Source organism: Pinus tabuliformis, chromosome 6 (assembly GCF_031772625.1).
Source record: "Pinus tabuliformis cultivar Carrire ecotype Pingquan chromosome 6, CPIR1, whole genome shotgun sequence".
NCBI classification, from domain to species: domain Eukaryota; kingdom Viridiplantae; phylum Streptophyta; class Pinopsida; order Pinales; family Pinaceae; genus Pinus; species Pinus tabuliformis.
The window spans coordinates 634,608,942-634,628,694 of NC_142292.1; the positions used below are offsets into that span (position 1 = coordinate 634,608,942).

The window sequence follows — 19,753 nt, forward strand, 5'->3', positions numbered from 1 at the left end:
AGTGCCACTTCCATATTCACATCCTAACACACTCCCTGCTAGTTGCTTCTTCAGGTCTGCTTTGGTCACTTTGTCTTGCTCTAATTCTTCCAATGATCTCATGGCTCTTCGGATGATTTCCGCATTTGTATTGGTGCAAGGCCCTATATCACGTCCATGCATTTGTGCAAGGTGATACTTCAAGCTATAAACCCCCCTGACATATGCTACCTACACAACTTGCAAGACAAGTTTATTCTGTCAAACCCTCCATCAGGTTCACCAAATTCCCATAGAGGGTCCAATTTCCTTTGCATGTTTGTAATTTGATTGAACTCTTGAGTTTTAATGTAAGATGAAGTTTGAAGTTGAACCTATGGCACAATAAGAATTGCAAGTTAAAAAAAAAATTACATACATGACACAACACGTTGAATTTTTGACAGACAAAAAAAAAGCTTCAACTCAATCCAACAATAATAGAAAAAATACACATTCAAGCCCAATAAAAAATGATGCAAAAAAAGTAGAGCACACGAAAAAATTAAACTAATAAATCTAATAATCAAGTTTTTGCATTTTTGACCAAAATGAACCCTCTCCATTCTATGCAACAAAAATGAAAAGAAACACCATCAAATCCACTAAAAAATCATTGATAATTAATGGGTTATAGAAACCCAAGCATAAACAAGAAAAAAACCAAAACAAAATGGCCAAATTTGGTGCCCATACTTAGAAACCACGGTTTGCTAAATAAATTTGGTCCAAACACGAAGTTCTCTTGCTTGGGATGCTAAAATCTCTCGTTTTTTTCCTACAATGCCCTAGTAGACGCCTTCCTCTCCTCCTCAGCTCTCAAACAACTCCGCTGTCTGATAAAAATGAGAAATAAAACTCATCTTTTGCTTATAAAACGCGCTGTCTCGGACTCCCGAAGGGTCCGATTTTTTCCATTCGAATCGTGATTTTTTGGAGAAAATCGTGGTTTTTTTAGCGATTTTTCGAAAAAAAGAACTTTGTAAAAATCGGGCGATAATATTGGCTGAGTCAAAAAATCGCGAATTTTTTCAAAAAATCGCGAATTTTTTCAAAAAATCGCGAATTTTTTCAAAAAATCACGATTTTTGCAACACTGAGTTCAACTACCCGTAGAGGTGAGCTATTTTCTACAGGGGAAGGTCATCCAAATCTTCCATCGGGTTTCAGTGATTCATTGATGGTGTGGGGAACTTCGCCAGTGTGGCAGGGTGATTAGCAGGAGGAGATCAAGGGAATCTCAGGTAGACGAGGGTTCAATCCCACAGGGATTGGATTGCATCTTTAGGAGTCCACTCCTGAGGTACACGAGAGGGACTATTTGATAGAGCAGTTTCACAAGGAGATGATTAGGATTTTATACTACCATTATGCTCTACTTAGTGGCGACATGCAAAGGGCGACTGGTGCTTATTCGGAGCTGGACAACGAAGGGAGAAAGGGATGCCTCACGCTGATTAGGATGGCTTGGGATCCTGGCAGGACAGGGAAAAGACCTGGGATGACTGGGTGGTACATTTGGGATTCCGGTATTGTGTGCAATGACTGTTTAGGTCAGCTGATCGAGAGAGTGCTTGTTCAGGCATTGCTTGAGGACAAACAATTTTTGGTGGGGAAGACTGTAATGTTCCCAAATTAATTAATTTTGTTAAGAAGAATTTTCGACTTTGCAATTTTGGCAACTAGGAGATATTTTGGCCCACAAGTTAGGAGGATGGATAAATCAAAGGAAGATTTGATTTTTGGGTAAAGAGAAGGACTATTGTGGGCATTTTCTCAACATTTTGGTGGGGTTACATAGATTGATTTCCTGTAGGATGAATTTTCAGTTAGTGGAGGAGCTCTCAAGAATTGGGGGTGATTTTGGAAGGTTAGAACGAGGCCCAAAGCTTTCTCGGTTTTTACGAGTATTTGGAGGAGAGGTCTCAGTTAAATTTGTAGAATTTTTCGGGTAGTATTTGGGCCAGAAATTCCCTTTTGTTCAACAGTGTGTTTTACTAAACTGGTAATTTGCACCATTTTGTGGGTTTTCCAATGTGAAGGATTGGGACCAATTCCTTTCTGGGTCCTGTGTGGAAAATTAAGAGAACGCTACAACAACAATTTCAGACCATTCCAGGCATTCCAGTGGGAGATTCGAGCTATTCTCTAGCAACAACAATAACTAATTTCCTGGTTCAGCGCAGAGGCCATCTGGGGTCAAAGTTTCTACCCATTAAAGACATCTATCTCATCTGGGTTTGCTTCAGCTTGCTTATGCAAGCCCAGGTGCATTTATTCTTTGCTATTGTACTCCAATCATCAATATATTCTAGATTTTAATAAAATGGCTCAGCTGCTATTCTGAAATTGTGTTGGGTGTTTGTGCCTTGTGTTATTTTATAATTTCTTTGTTATTGTCTAGTGCATGCTTCTGTTTACACTTAATATTTCCATTTAGGAATATTACAACAAGGTAAAGATTGAGGTCAGTTGCAAGAAGGATGGGCTGAGGAGGCATAAGCTTGTCATTAATGACACCCTTCCCAAGCTCTTTGCAATCCACGTGCCTTCTTTCCTACTAGGGTTCGGCCACAAGAGAACTGCGAGGTAATGTGTTTCAACCTTACTCTGTACATGAGTGAAAGAAAATCAGAAAGATTTGTCCTAAATTTCTATTAAACCGAGCTTATGCTTGGAGGTAGATTTAAAAAAATAAAAAATGCAAGCCTAAGTTTAATATGCAAGTGAAATGCCTAAATGTTAATGAAATATCTTCAAATAGATATATTGATAACAGCGTGCTTCAAATAAAGAAATAGCGAATGAAATTTGTGACCAAGATTACATTAAGCACAATACGACATAAGCTTGTAATGATGCTCAATGAAACATGCACCAATTACTCAATGAAAACAATGAAAGAAAATTAGCTCAATGGTTAAAATACCAACTCAAGTGCCTTGAATTGAAAAATGTATCTTCACTGTAACATATTATGATAATTATCCAAGTGAAAGTTGGATCATAAAGCACAAGAAAATTTGGAGGCTAATGAGCTGCTTGATTGGTAAATGGAATGTAAGTTGAGCAAATGAACCAAAATAGACAATTAGATTGTTCAAGCTAGAATAAAACTTGCAAAATTTGTATTAAGTATAGAAATGTGCTCAAAGTAAGATTCCAAATGAAACGAGATACAAGTAAACTAAACCAAATTGAGCATGAAACTTTGAGGTAAGTAAATGTTGTAATATGAATGAAAACTATACTATCACGAAATTTGCAACTAGATAAAACTATGATGAGAGCTACAATGGAAACTCATTAAGTGAATGATCAGCATGTGTTAAGCTCCAAAGAAAAATATCACTTTATTATTATGATGTTACACAATGAAGAGCCTCTTATCAGTGAAATAGGCTTGAGTCCTTAAAGGAGGCTTTACAAGTGAATGCTGAACTTTTGAAAGAGAGAATCCCTCCTTAAGAAAACAGTGAGGAAGTTTTACAAAGGTTTTGGCAATGAAACACCAAGGAACATATTATGATAATTATCCAAGTGAAAGTTGCATCATAAAGCACAAGAAAATTTGGAGGCTAATGAGCTGCTCAAATTGGTAAATGGAATGTAAGTTGAGCAAATGAACCAAAATAGACAATTAGATTGTTCAAAGCTAGAATAAAACTTGCAAAATTTGTTTCAAGTATAGAAATGTGCTCAAAGTAAGATTCCAAATGAAACAAGATACAAGTAAACTAAGCCAAATTGAGCATGAAACTTTGAGGTAAGTAAATGTTGTAATATGAATGAAAACTATACTATTACGAAATTTGCAACTAGATAAAACTGTGATGAGAACTACAATGGCAACTCATTAAATAAACGATCAGCATGTGTTAAACTCCAAAGAAAAATATCACTTTATTATTATGATGTTACACAATGAAGAGCCTCTTATCAGTAAAATAGGCTTGTGTCCTTAAAGGATGCTTTACAAGTGAATGCCGAACTTTTGAACGAGAGAATCCCTCCTTAAGAAAATAGTGAGGAAGTTTTACAAAGGTGTTGGCAATGAAACACCAAGGAACTCCCCAATGTAACTTTGAAAATTTACAAAGGAAAATTGCTTCAAACAGCTCCAACCCTTAGAGTGATGAAGTCTGCCCAAAAAGAGAGCAAATGGGACTGTTTGTTCACTTTTCTAACAGAGATGTAATGCAGCCCTTTTGTGCGCACTGTTAGGGAGGTAGGATAGCCCTCAAGAGCTCACAGTCAAGTAAATATTTCTCCTCCAATGAAGTGTTGGCAGACTGCAAAAGGAATGTAAACAATTTCCAGCCTTAAGCTCCCAAATCTCTGTCAAAGTTATGAGAGAAAAACCACTTGTATAAGCTGTTATACTTCTGCAAAACGAGTCCCAAATTTCAGTGAGTGACAACACGGAAAATGCAGAATTATATACAACTAATCTACAAGAACTACACCAAATAATGGCAGCATAGCTCCTCTCTTTGACTAGCCCAAACAATTTTGCTCTATCTTAGCATTTTTTTTTCAAGTAGAGGTACAATATTTGAAACAAGTGTATTGAAATGAATTCTGTCACAAGTCTGTTGAGAAATGTAACTATGCTCAGTCTTCATAATTGTTATTATATTTATATCAGTGTATATTTAATGTAAAAAGAATAAGAAGACAAATTATTGTAAGCATGGGTTTCATGCTCAAGTCAATTAGGTCAAGTGTGTTCTTCATGCTTCTAGGGCTTGTCTGTTATGAAACCAACTCACAAAAAGATAGAAAAGATAGATCAAAGCCTTAGAAATCAGCCTCTTCGAGGGGGCAACCTCCTTTACATTACACAAATGAACAACTCTTCGATGATACAAATGACAAGACCTCCTTTCTATATATAGGAGTCTAAGGGGTCATAATGTAATCAGAGCCGACATAACACTAATAATATAAGGGCACAACAATAACAATAGTGGGCTTCTATGGGGCACAATAATAACAATATGGGGACTACATGGGCACAACAATATAATAAGGGGGTTGCACTAATAACATTAAGGGGTTACACTAGTAGTATAGGGACCTAACATGCCCCTCTCCTTCAAAAAGTGTTGTCCTCAACGCTCGAGTAGTTCTGGATGCTTATGTATAAAATTCTCGTCCTCCCATGTGTAATCTTCAGTGGGTAAGTTCTTCCATTTGATGAGATACTCTGAAATTGATCGATTTCGTAGCTGTCAGGTTCTTGTTTCAGTGACTACTTCAGGTTCCAATATGACTTTTCCTTCCTCGTCAAGTATCGACAATATTTTTTGAACTGGGAGCTTGTCACTTATAAACTTCTTTAAGCATGAAACATGGAAAACTTGGGGCACTCGAGAAGATGCAGGAAGCTCCAATTTGTATGTCATAGTACCAATCTTTTGCAGTGCCTTGTAAGGACCATAGTACTTTGGTGATAATTTATTATCCTTCTTAGCTTGCTTGAGGGACATTTGTTTGTATGGTTGTATTTGTAAAAATACCCAGTCGCCTATATCAAAACTTCTTTCGCTGCAATGTTGATCTGCCTGTTGTTTCATTTGATTCTGTGCCAAAGTGAGGTTATCCTTTAAGAGTTGGAGAACTTGTTGTTGTTGAGGGTCTACCTTAACACCTTCATGAGATACAATATGACCCAAGTATTCCACCTCTTGTACTCCAAAGAAACATTTGGAGGTTTTTGCATATAATTGTTTCTCGTCCAATAGTCTGAGCACTCTATCAACATGTTGAACATGATCCTTCCAAGACTTCCTGTAGATTAGTATATCATCAAAAAATACTAACACAAATTTTCTAAGGGTTTGAAAATGGATTTCATCAAACCTTGGAATGTAGAAGGTGCATTGGTAAGGCCAAAAGGCATGACCAAAAATTCATAATGACCCTCATGAGTTCTAAATGTTGTTTTCAGAATGTCTTCAGTCTTCATTCTGATTTGATGATATCTTGCATGAAGGTCCAACTTGCTGAAGTAAATTTCTCCATGCAATTCATCCAATAATTCATCAATGAGAGGAATGGGAAATTTATCTTTAATAGTGAGCTTGTTGAGCTCCCTATAATCCAGACACATGCGCCCTGATCCGTCTTTTTTGTGCACCAATATTACTGGAGCAGAGAAAGAACTTTGACTAGGCTGAATTATACCGGCCTCTAGCATTTCTGCAACCATGCGTTCAATTTCACACTTTTGTGCAAAGGGATATCTGTAAGGCCTGATGTTTGGAGGAACACTTCTTGGAAAATGAATAGCATGATCATGATCACAAACAGGTGGGAGGCCTTTGGAAGTCTCAAATACCTTGGAATGATTGTCCAAGACTTTTTGGATCTGGAGAAATAGATGATTTCGACATGGGAACCTCTAGCGAACATAATTGTGCAATTACGCCACGTTGTTCTTTCTTTAGAAGCTTTGTCATGCCGTTAGAGATGATTATCTTTCCCAGTTTCCCCGCGATATCCTTTAATTCAAAGTTCATATTGAGCATTCAAACTTGGATTTTATATCCAACATTTGCTCAAAGTTCATTTTTTCTTTTCAAATCTGAAAACAATAACCATCACAACATCATGTGAATTCAAATTGGACACAAGCCTAAACACATCACACATATATATCTTTATACTGGACCTGCAACTTATTGTAATCTAAAAACTTATTTCATTGGACACATAGAAACCAGATTGCAAATCAAACTTTACTCGAGTCATTTGAATACTTCAGCGAGCTTTTCAACCTTGGACTTTGATTGACCTTGGGGAAGCCCCTTTTGCACTAGAAAAGAACTAGCCTACAGTGAGAGGAAGAGTTACTGTGGTGATAGTGGGTAGCCTTCCTAAATTCAACTTAAGCTTACACATTGGTGGTTGAGACTTTACCTTAGGTGCTAGTTTTTGTTGTAACATGTCTTACAATGTTAGATTTTAGATCTAAATTCATAAAATAATGCAATACATCTTGCTGAATTCAAACACAAACAAGGACCAAGTGACTTATGTTGCATTTCATAATGATAATCTACAGAGAGCAAGTTCCTTCAGTGCTTCAAACAGATCACATCATCCATACTTTGATTGCGCCAGAAGCAAACTTGCATTGTGTGTCACATAAGTTAGTTGGTGGATGATGATTCAATAGCTCATCAATTGTTAGTTTGTGGTATGATGATTCAATAACTCATCATGAATAATTTGCCAGAAGCAAACATGAATTATGTGTCACATAAGTTAGTTTGTGGTATGGGGATTCAATAACTCATCATTAATAGTTTGCTGTGAACCATCATGAAGGTAGGACAAGTGTTCCAATTGGTAAGTCTTAATTGAAGAATGTATTGTGTCCAAACTTAAAATTTGGGTGAATAGAATAGTTGGATAATGAAATTTCCATTCAACAGTTCCCTTTTCGAGGGAGGAGCCATTGGACAGTTACAACCTTACAAGTGCTTCTACTCATCATTTTATGTACTTTCTATTATATTTATGAGCCAAAACTGCATGATTTTTTCTCCTTTCTGTGTGATTGCGATCATCTCATTATGTTTGGAAATGCCAAATTTAACAGAATGTATGATTTCACCGTGTGGATTTGTTGCATATTCTAAATTTTCAATACCAATGTTATATATTGGTAGCAGTTGTGTGAACCTTTTCTGTCAAAGCTGTACCTGTGTTATTTTTTGGATGTTTGGTCCATATTATAAGCATGCTTGAATAAATCTGCATGCGTGCATACTTCATACACACTAATCTTTTAGAAAGTATACTGTTTTTTTTTTCTTGTTAATATTCTCTGTTCATATGTACGTTCTGATTTATCCAGATATGCTTTTGAAGCAGGTAGTCAGGTTGTGTTATTTTTTGGATGTTTGGTCCATATTATAAGCATGTTTGCATAAATCTGCATGCGTGCATAAGTCATACACACTAATCTTTTAGAAAGTATACTTTTTTTCTTTCTTGTTAATATTCTCTGTTCATATGTACGTTCTGATTTCTTCAGATATGCTTTTGAAGCAGGCAGTCAAGTTAGATGCTGCAAAGGAAACTGATCTGGTATCAGCATTGAAAGTCAAAGACAGTCCTATAATTCTGTTTATCAAGTCTGGCAAAATATTCCTTCGCCTAACAGGTGTGCTTAAAGTATTTTTATAGACCTTATCTCTAGATTTTCCAAGTCAGGTGTCTTACGCAATATGCTGATGCGTGAAATGGAGAATTGTCTCTATTGCACTTTACCCTCTTTCTGTTTTTCCTTGTGTAGCTTGGGGTTTCATTGAAATGAACGTTCTGTTCTTGTTCATTCTTCTTCTGAAATAGCTTGTAACATTTCACTAATATATTTAAACAAAAATTTCAGAAATTCTGACAGCGGATGACTTGGCAAAGATAATGGCCTACTTCTATTATGGCTCTAATCAGCCTGAATGTTTAAAGAATATGAGACTTGTGGAAGAGGAAGTTCCTGCGGTGTCATGATTCTGTAAGTGGTACCCAATGGATTATAAATAATCACATAATTTTTTCAATTTAGAATGGATGGTGTGCACAAGTCAAAATGTCTATATATTGACTCCCAATAGTAGAATTTTGTAGCTGAACCTGTCCACAGTCATTGTCATACATCCAATCCAAATGGATGGCGGAAATCTGGCACAGTTGTAAATGATAGCCAATGGTGTTCAATTCATGTATGTGAAAGTGAGTATCATTTTACTTTTATAACTTTAGTTTGTTTCAGTGGACTGTATATGTATTGGATGTCACCTGTTAACCTTCTTTTTTCTTGCTCTCTGCAAATTTAGTTCACCTCATTGTAAGATTTCAGAAATGATTCTTGAGTTGGGCCACTTTTGGAATGGATCTAATAAGGGAGGAATGCAAATAACATTAGATGATATATCAAGATTGTGGAATTGCACTGTATTAGTTAAGGTTGTGATTTGAGGTTCTGTGTAAATAGAAATCTGCTATGCTTTGTAATTTTTTTAGCAATGCTTGAGGTTTGCATATTTTCTAGATTTGTATTTATAATGTGGCTAGTTCAAGTAGTTTTAGTTACAAGGCATCTTAATAACTTAATAAGTACTATTCACATATCTCATCAATTGTTCTACATGCTTTACTGAAATATACCAATGTGCTAGCATTATGTTTACGTGGTAAAAGTACTGATTAAAAGTTCCAAATAGAAAATTGTTCTCTTTAATATTTATAATGGCCTAAACCGTCATCTTTTATGTTCTTTTTGGTTGTAGTTCTCGAATTTGAATATATGTTTCAAAATCTGAAAATATGTAACGTAGTTGCAATACTTTTGAGTATGACTCCCAAGTACTTCCAAGTATGGTGAGTATCTCGTTGCGGAGAATGCCCTTCTTAATACTAGTATTGCTCCAGTAGAGCGTGAGTATGTCCATGGGAAGAATACCCTTAATACTGGTATTACTCCAGTTGAGCATGAGTATGTCCTTGGGAAGAATACCCTCCTTAAAACTTGTATTACACCAGTTGAGTGTGTTGACCAGTCAATACCTGTCATACTCCAGAGTATTGGCCGGTACTCCCAGGTATGCTGAGTATCCTAAGTCAATATTGGCGATGCTCATCAAATATTTTCATGCATTAACATTTGCACAGGGTGTCCATGTTATAGTAGGTTGTCCACTATGAATCCACTTGTGGGCCAAACAGTTGAAGAGCCCATTAGATGTAAATCCTTCCCTTTGCATCAGAGAAATTTTGAGGCCCAGATGTAAAAACTTCCCTTTGCCATGAGAATGATGGATAGCAGACTTGGTTCAGGCCCATCCCCAGATTAGAGATCACTCACTAGTGCAGAACTTCTTGGAGCACCAATGGAGGGTTTAGGCATAGGTGCTGCAATGGCTCTAATTCGTTAGCCAATGTTGAATCAATGAGCGCCCCTATGGCCCTGAGATAAACTTGCAGGAGGAATCAGTACTAGTAGATGATAGTTTTGTAGTTTCGAGTCTTGACAATTATATTGTGCAATCCTAGTACTGATAGTTTGGTGGTTCTGATATCTATATTGTGCAATTAGGATTCATGAAATTTGAAGATTGTGATCATGCAGTATGTGGTATGCTGATGTTTACATGTTCTAAATATTTAATATTGAAGGGTTGTTTCTATAATAACTAAATTTCAATGTCTATGGTCCATGCATTGTCTATCTATCCACACCTCGTTGGTCTTGAAAATGAATGATTTACATGTCTCTTGATGAAGCAACCTTTTTATAGTCCCGCGTGAATAATCGTCTTTCTGTAATTTTTACTGTTCAGCAATGCTTTTTTTTTTTTTCCAGTTTCCTACATAAAAACAGTTTTTCGTTAGATTTAAAAAAGTATTGCTGAGTATTCAGAGTGAGTATCCCAAGTAAACCTAGTATTTCAATTCCTTGTACAATAACTAAGATGTGTATTACATTATCAATTATGTATGGAAATGTGAAACTTAGAACTAAATTTCCGGTACTATGTCATGATCATTGTTACTCCCTCACTTCTAGGCCTAGTCACATAGTTCGGGTTCAAGTTTGCGTTTGGAATGATTATGTTCAATACGAGTTTGAATTTTTTGATGATGTTTAGATGAAGATCATCATCTCTCTCTCTCTCTCTATATATATATACTTTAAAATGAAATATAGCATAAACTAGTAAGAAACCAAAATCAATAAATGTAAAAAATGCTATCATGGACTTGGAAACTACTAGGATAGATTACAAGCTCGAGTTGTGACATAGTTTATGATTTTGAGCTATGGACTTAGTCAATCACCAAGAGGTTCGATGAGGTTTGTCGAACCTCAATTTTTTTAATTTCATCAAAGTTTCGAAATGTGAAAATTTCCTTGAAATGCAACAATTGAAAATTTATTATTCTAACTCATTAATTATGTAGTTTATTTGCTATGACAAACAACGAATAAATCATAGTGCAATTTCTTCACCATAAAAACACTGAGGAAAATAAAAACTGGAACTAAGAAAATATCACACACACAATAAAAATGACATCGTTATTTTTGGACAAATGTCCCTAGAAAAACCGAATGTGGGAAAATCGGTGCAAAAAATGAGGGTTTTATTATTACTATGCAATAGTGAAATTTAGAAGTACAATCTGGATGCCAAATTGGCTATCCAACAACAAATAATCTGGCCAAAATATCTGTGAGGCAAATACCTCAACTCCACAAGTAATCGTGCTCCACAATTAGCTCTCAAATTGCCCTTGCATCAACCTCTGCACAAGCTTAAACTCACACTGCCTAGAATAGTTGCAATTTGCTGCTGTTGACTGTCTCTGTCACTGAGAAGGATTTGCTTGCCCTTCGGGAGAAATTTCTCGGTCCTCAGCTCTTGAATCATTCTCTCCTCTGGCTGAATTGAATTGCCTCCTTGAGGCTTCTGCGCAACCCCTGTGCAGCCTTTGAGTGGAATAATTCGGTCTCTCTATTGCTGTCTCTTTGAAAATGGAAACTCCTATGGAATCACTTTCTCTACTCCCTCTCTGTCTCTACATCCCTTCTGGATCAAACTTCTCTCCCTTGATCTCTGCAACTGGGTAGCTCAATCTGCCAAGGAACTCGACCTCTCATGTGTGTATAGTATATGTATCTCCAACCCAATTCCCTGCTCTTATAATCTCTCGTTGGTGAACCAATGACCATGATTAGATCCCTATCAACGACTAAGATCATCTCAAACTCAATTTGTGTGAGTTTTTAGAGAATTCTCACCTTTCTCAATTAATTATTTTAATTAGTCACTTTTCCTAAGTTAGACTTAGTAAATATTTAATTATTGATCAATTAACTTAATTGAGTTATCTCTAGGTGTTTTCTCCTGAAATCTTTCTGGGTTTTGGAGATCTTGTGTTTATTAGCCCTTCTAACCAAAGTTGAAACTAGATCACCTGTTCGATGCTACAAAAACTAACACTCCCTCTTAGCGAAGAATGTGTTCTCTTTTTCTTGTAACATCCTCCCATATGGTGTTGATGCCTGACATCTATGACAATTTGTCACCGCCCACCAAGCCACTGTGCATACTCTAATTCAACTGCCAACTGTGTCGCGAACCATACTGCATCTGCATTGTTGTTGACACTGCATTGTACCACCTGTACTACTACCAACTCTGCTTTGTGTTGCCACTGATCTCATGCTACTGCAACCACTGGAACTGAGAACGAAACTTTGGATCAATTGTCCCTGTACTGGCTCTGCAACTGTCTCTTGAGTCTTTGACTACAACTAAAATCTGCACTGTCCTCGAAGTAACTCTTTGCGTTGCAACTGCTCTGCGCCCCTCAGCATCTGACTGCAACTAGTACTGCAATTGTCCCTCAAGATTTGTTTGTGCCAACTGACACTAATCCATCTGCTACTGGATATTGTGGGCCCTTGTAGCAAGGGTAATGATCCATATGAGGAGTAAACTACAATTGTTGTTGCTCCTTTATGGACCTTGCCCAAATCTCTGCAACTTCGAGGACTATAGCTCAAGATTTCACTACGTCTCTCCTATAGGTATAGTTGCATACAAAGAACATTCGTCCTCCAACCCGGAAGACAAATTATTGATCTTCGTTGAAGCTGTTGCATGCCCCTGCTTCTTCTTGCCCTTCTCCTTCTTGGGACACTGAGTACTATAGTGACCAAATTCACCACACCTGAAGCACTTGATCTTTGACAAATCTTTTTTCTTATTTTCTCCTCCCTATGAGCCTTGTCCCTGACTAGGACCTTTCTTTGCCTTCCCCTTTGATGCAAGGGCTCCATTCTTCTCCTCTTTAACACTCTTTGGTCCTTTGCTACTGTTACCATTGATATTTCTCTTAACCAGAGCAAGCCTCATTTCCTCTTGTGTGAAATTAGCCCACAATCAATCCCAACCTGGTCGATTATCTTGATACCTTGGACGAAGGTAGCCCACTCTGGGTGAAACCGTTGATAGTTGTACGCACTAGCTCACTCTCTTGAGTTGCTTAACCAATTGCAACAAGCTTGTCTCAGACATTTTGAATTCTAGTGAGATAAGAAGTGACCCCTTCACCCTTATGCATCGTGGTGGTCCTCAAATTCTCTTTCAAGAACATCTTTTGATTCTCGAAAGGATTCTGGAAAAGTATAGCAACTGCATCCCACGTTTCTTTAGTCGTATTTCTTCTCGCTAAGTGTGAGATTATATGATCCCAAACACCATTAAGGATCAACTGCTTTGTCTTGGCCATCTCCTTATTGTAATTCTCTAGCTGCTGTGGGTTTGTAGGTACAAAAACTCTCTCTACATATGTTTTCAGACCATGCTCATCTAGTAGGAAATACATTCTGTCTTTCCATATACAATAATTTGAGGCTCCATCTAGCCTATCTTGACCTCGAAGTCCCATTGAGGCCATTTCTGCAAAATTCAAAATTGGGAAAATAAACATGAATCTCCTCCCTTTCCTGCTTGGATGTCTGCTATGCTACTCACACTCCCTCTTGGAATGTGTAGTTCTGCCTGTTGCTACTACCTTCTTCCTCCTGGAATTGGATTTGGAAACCCTCTGAGAAATTTATGTGTGTGATTTTCTCTTCCACCCAACGTTGATCTGCCACTGTTGGTCTAGCTGCAAAGAAACTACGCCCAAATCTGCTCAACAAAATCTCTGATCTGTTCACCGAATCTGCTTCCCGACAACACCACTGTCTGTTGGAACTGCTCCTAGGTTATTCGAACTTCTCTTGCACCTGCAACTAGAAATTAAACCCTTCTACCCAGCAACTCGAACTGCTTAGTTGGACCTCTGCGTAGACCTAAAAGAAATTCACTGAGACTCCCTATGAATTGCGAAATTTCTCCCTCTTCGCTATTGAGTTACTGAAATGATTAAAACTACTTTGATACCATGTGAAAATTTCCTTGAAATGCAGCAACTGAAATTTATTCCTTTAACTGATTAATTATGTAGTTTATCTGCTACCACAAACATCGAATAAATCACGATGCAATTTCTTCGCCATAAAAATGTTGCGAAAAATAAATTTCCAACTGAGAAAATATAGCAAACACAATAAAAATGACAAATGTCCTTGGAAAAACCCAATGTAGAAAAATCAATGCAACAAATGAGGGTTTTATTATTATTATGCAACAATGAAATTTCTGAGTACATTCTAGATGCCAAACTGACTATCCAACAATAAATAATTTGGCCAAAATGTATGTGAGGAAAATACCTCAACTCCACAAACAATCCTGCTCCACAATCAACTCTCAAACTTGTTGAAGAAAGTGTAATTAGGTTCGGTCTTCATGACATTGTAATTATGATTTTTTAAAATGAATTTATTATTCCTTGCTGCATGGGTTTCATGAGCAAGATCTCTACTTATTTAGTGGCTCCCATTGAGAGCCTTAGGATGTCAAAGAGTCAACGCCATGTAAAGTCTAAACAACCCTCCAAGACAAACACAAGAAGAAGTTGGCAAGCTAAACAATGAAGAAGACAATCATGTTGGCCTCAAAATATATTTAAATGACAAGTCAGCTCATATGTGGAGACACAACAATTCACTATGAAATGTCGGATTATTTATGGAGGCAGAACCATTATAAATACCTTGTTGGGGTCACCACAGGAAACCAAGAATCTTAGATAGTCTGTAATTTTGGATGTATAAAAGAGGTGCAAGATCTTGGATGGAACGACTTCGGATGGGTGCAGGAAGGTTCTCGGATGCCTTTGCAATTTCGTAGGCAATTACAGTGAGGAAAATTGCAGTGTAATACTCCTCGGTGATGGAAATCTCAACATACATGCAATCAGAATCTCGGTACAAGAATAACAATCATTATCTCAATAAAGCAGTAGTAATGTAGGCCTCAATAATGGTCATAGTCTTGGCCGACTAACACAGTGAAGCAACCTCGCTATCTCGGCATATGTGTGAAGAGAAATATTCAGAAGTGACACTGTCTTGGTTCAGAAGCAGTGATAACATATGTAATAATGATCTCAATATAACTACAATCAAGACCTTAATAGAGAAGATCATTGTGTCGGTGAATCTAAGTGCAACTCTACTATATATCTCAGATCTCTTTGTTGTGGAGAAAATCTTGGTGAGGACACAACAATAATGAAGATCTCCATGGTAGTGCAGCAAGGTGCAACAATAATGGTGGTAGAGATGATCTTAGTGTGCAACAATGATCTCAGTCAAGATGGATCAATGATGAAGCAACAGTGATGATGATCTCAGTAATGACAAAGAAGAGGATTGTTGTCTTGGTCTTGGAGTGGCATGATAGGTCAAGGGTCATGGTCTTGGTATTCGTCAATTAGAATCTCTATAAGAAGAATTTTGTGCGGGTTTTCCTCTCTAAGAGGGAGAGGCTTTGTCCCTAGTAGAAAGCCAACATTTTGTGTTCTTGGCTCTTGTATTTTGGTAACTGTTTGATGAAGTAAGAAATACACACACTAATGATAGCAAGAGAAGATTGTGCTAATAAGAAAAAGTTCAAATACCTCACATCACATTAACTACATTTGCCCTAGATTCTTCAACAAAACTGACCTCGCATCAGCCTCTGTGCAGGCTAAAACTCGCACTCCTTGGAATAGTTGCAATCTGCTGCTGTGGACTGTCTTTGCCACTAAGAAGGATTTGTTGGCCCTATGGAAGAAATTTTCCGATACTCATCTCCTGAATTGATCTTTCCTCTGGCTGAATTGAACTGCCTCCTTGAGGCTCTTGCGCAACCCCTGTGCAACGTCTGAGTGGAATAACTTGACCTCTCTGTTGTTGCCTCTCCGGCACTGGAAACTCCTCCAAAATCACTGTCTTTTCTCCCTCTTTGTCTCTGTGTCCCTTCTAGCTCGAACTTCTCTCCCTTGCTCGATCTTTGCAATTGGGTAGCTCGATTTGCTGAGGAACTCGACCTCTCAAGTGTGTCTGATATATCTATCTCTAAACCAATGCCCTGCTCTTATAATCTCCCTTTGGTGAACCAACAACCATGATTAGATCCCTATCAATGACTAAGATCTTCTCAAATTCATTTTGTGTGAGTTTCTAGAGCATTCTCACCTTTGTTAATTAATTGTTGTTAATTAATCACTTTTCCTAAGTTAGGCTTAGGAAATATACAATTATTGATCAATTAACTTAATTAAGTTGTCTCTAGGTGCTTTTTCCCGAATCCTTTTCTGGGTTTTGGAGATCTTGTGTTTCTTAGCCTCTCTGACCAAAGTTGAGACTAGAACACCTGTTCGATGCTACAAAAACTAACACGAAATTCAAGGCTAAAATTCAACAAACCTTGTTACATAGCTTCTAGGGGTAACTAAAGGATATTATCATAGACAATGGTTTCGATGATCACATTCAAAATTCTCCATAGACAACAATGCACATATGCCTCTTATAGGTGTTAGAATCCTTGAACCCAGATCAAATTCAATGTTCAATAAAAGTTCTCAGAACATAAATAAAACTAATTTCTTTAGATCTGGAAATTTATAACAAAAAATACTTTGGGTTCCTAACTCAGTTATGCACAACAAAAATAAAATAGAAAACCAAGCACATAAAAATTTATTTGACACAGTTTTTACCTTGGAAACCCTAAAGTGAGGAAAACCAACAAATTTGGGCTCTTGATTCAGCTTTAGAAAATTGATTATAAGAACCATTTTTTATGAATTTTACAACAACAAATCACTAAGAAATTTCAGCCCTTCGACCCATCAAAAAAATAATTGTATGGTTTAATGCAAAGCGGCTTGTATGGCCTAGCCAATTAGTCCACAATTCAACCTTATCTAGCCCTCACGAATTGCCCAAATTAGCATGATCTTTGTTTAATCAAATTGACATGTATGCCCTGGTATTCTGGCCTCCACAAATCTATTCTTTGCCCCTGAAATATAGCCTCTTCATTTATCCAAACTATGTTGTCAATTCAATCTCCTATCACTACTAAATGCCCAACTCTTCTGCCAAATCGAACTGACCTCTCCAAAAAACCCTTTCCCTTTTTTATAATTTTTTGACCTAATCTCCAAAGTGATGGAACACTGAGATTGCACCTCCACATTTGAGATCACTAGTCATGATATAATCCTTTGTGGACCTCTTAACCTTTAAAAAAATTGGCTAATGAGATAAAAAATTAATATATTGATTGTATTCATATGGTCCAAACTTAAGGAAATATTTAAATAATTTAGCTATGAGAGAAATTTGGTGATTCATTGCATGTAATGGCACTTGACCAATGAAAAATCACTTTCCAAGCTACATTTGAAACACTCTTTTAGTGAAGGAGGTGTTTTGTACCACCCCCAACTTATCTCTAAAGAATATAAATTTTCCCTTCATTAAAGCCTTGGTCAAAATATTTGCTACCTACTCATTCATTGATACATAATGTAGCTTCACAATCCAATTCTACACACAATCTTGAATGAAGTGGCACCTGATCTGAATGTGTTTCGACTTGTCATGGAGCACTGGATTCTCCGAAAGCTTGATGCAACATTGATTGTCATAGTGAATCAAAGTCAGCGCTATCTCTTGAAAAATAACCCCATGAGAAGTTTCTGAAGCCAAATTGCCTCACAAGTTGCCAAGCTAGCAGCCATGTACTTGGCCTTAACAGAAGTCAGTTGCAACTAAATGCAATTGACTTATGCTTCCTGCTGAACCAGGAAACTGGTCTTGATCCCAATTTGAAACAAACCCGTAAGTGTTATTTTTGTTAGCTGTACTACCTACCCAATCAACATCAATGTACTCCTTGAGCTTCACTCCATCCATCTGAGTATATCTCAGTCCATAATCAATTGTGCCTCGAAGGTATCTTTAACACATGGTTTACAACCACCCATTGAACTTGCTTTAGGTCTAGCATGAATTGACTAAGTGTATTGACTGCAAAACATGTTTGGTTTGGTATTGACCAAGTACATGAGAGAGTTAATCAAATGTCTATATAATGTAGGGCCCATTTCCTTTGATCTAGAAGCATCAATCTTCTTCTATTTGGTCACTACTGGCATAGACATGGGTCTGCAATCCATCATCCTGATTCGCTTCAGGACCTCAATTGTATATTTCCCTTGCCCGAGGAAGATCTCTCCATCCTTTTGCCACATCTCCAAGCCCATAAAATAATGCATCAACCCTAAATCCTTCATGTTGAATTCTATTGCTAGATCCCTCTTGCATTCTTCTATGATCCTTTCGCAACCTATGAGAAATAAGTTGTCCACATACAACACCAAAATGAGATGCTCACCCTTGAATTGAATGTAATATATGTTTGGGTTTGCCTCACTCTTGGTGAAGCCCATGCACTTGATTATATCTTCCTGGTGGTATTATGAGTAGTGAAATGTGTGTTCTTAGGTTTGATTTCCTATTGGCTTAAGAATCCTTTTTGCTACTAAGGAAACATCCTTTGTGTATGATCCGTCCTTTACTAAAGAGAGGGAAGTTGTTGCCAAGGTGACAACAAACATTTCCATGGTCCACTAGTTTTAGTACATTGTGAAAAACTTTGCATTAAGGTGCTACATTTTGTGACAACACTTACCATGATGAGTATTTGTGTAAATATTTAACTTGAATTTTGTATCATAACATAAAGAGGCTTAAGTTTTTAAATAAGATGGATATAAAGTTATTTTATTTTTGTATTGCATAAGCCTTTTGGTTTTTAAATAAGAAGGATAAGGTTTTTCTATTTTTACATTCTTGTTTATTTTACTATGATTTTTTCACTCATTTCAAAAAAAATGCCATGATTCTATTCGTATATCAAATTGATGTTTTCTTATATGATAATATAATGAGTAACTGAATTGATATATTTATAAAAACCTTTTTATATTATATTATATAAGTTTTGATAATAAATAATATGTGAAAAATATAAGTCAGAATTGTGGTTTCTTTAATGAGTTTGTTTTTCCCTGATGGGGGTGCCAATTCCTTCGAGAAACAATGCATAGTGGGGGGTGTATGCTGCCCTTATAATCATGATATTAGATGGCATGGCGTCACCCGCACATGAAGGGCAGGAGCGTGGGAGTCTATTGCTTGTAGTGGGTGCCAGTTACTACTTTTAAGTTTAGTGGTTTCTATGGTTAATGCAATGAAGGTTGGTGAGGTTTGGTGCTTGCGTTGATTTGGGGTAGCATCGGATGTGATCTAGCCATGAAAATTGGTGGAGAGGCTAAAGCACATGAGATCTCCAAGACTTAGAAATGGTTTGGATAGATTGTACCCGGTTTGGGAGATATTAAAATAATTAATATTTTTAATGGAGTTCCTGAGTCTAAACTTATGAAAAATAAAATATTAATGGGTATTAATATAACACTGGGTTAGAAGGTTCCAAAAGTCATGGATCAAGCCAAATGTAATCTTAGCCATTGATTAGAGATTTAATCTCGGTCGTTGAAGGATCAACATGAAAAGTATAAGAGGGGGCTTGAGAGTCAGTTGGAGAATACACGAGAGTGATCAATTATTCATTTTGCTAGAGCGGGGTTGCTAAGAAAAAGTGAATCAATGATCAACAACGAGGGGCAGTGAGTACTGGACAGAGAGGCAGAGACCGTACTAAGAGACCAACGCAAAAGCAGGGAGAGTGAGAGCAAC

The 19,753-nt window shown here is 37.1% G+C and overlaps 1 protein-coding gene across 1 annotated transcript in view; it reads left to right on the forward strand.

Moving 5' to 3' along the window:
* The window catches only part of LOC149260247 (thioredoxin-like fold domain-containing protein MRL7L, chloroplastic), a 173,160-nt gene extending 164,198 nt beyond the window's left edge, over window positions 1-8,962 (forward strand). The window contains exons 4-5 of the mRNA XM_089419881.1: window positions 8,083-8,194; window positions 8,423-8,962. Of these exons, the coding sequence (XP_089276007.1) occupies window positions 8,083-8,194; window positions 8,423-8,541 (231 nt within the window). The 3' untranslated portion in view covers window positions 8,542-8,962. The remainder of the gene's footprint in view (window positions 1-8,082; window positions 8,195-8,422) is intronic.
* The last annotated feature ends 10,791 nt before the right edge of the window (window positions 8,963-19,753 follow it).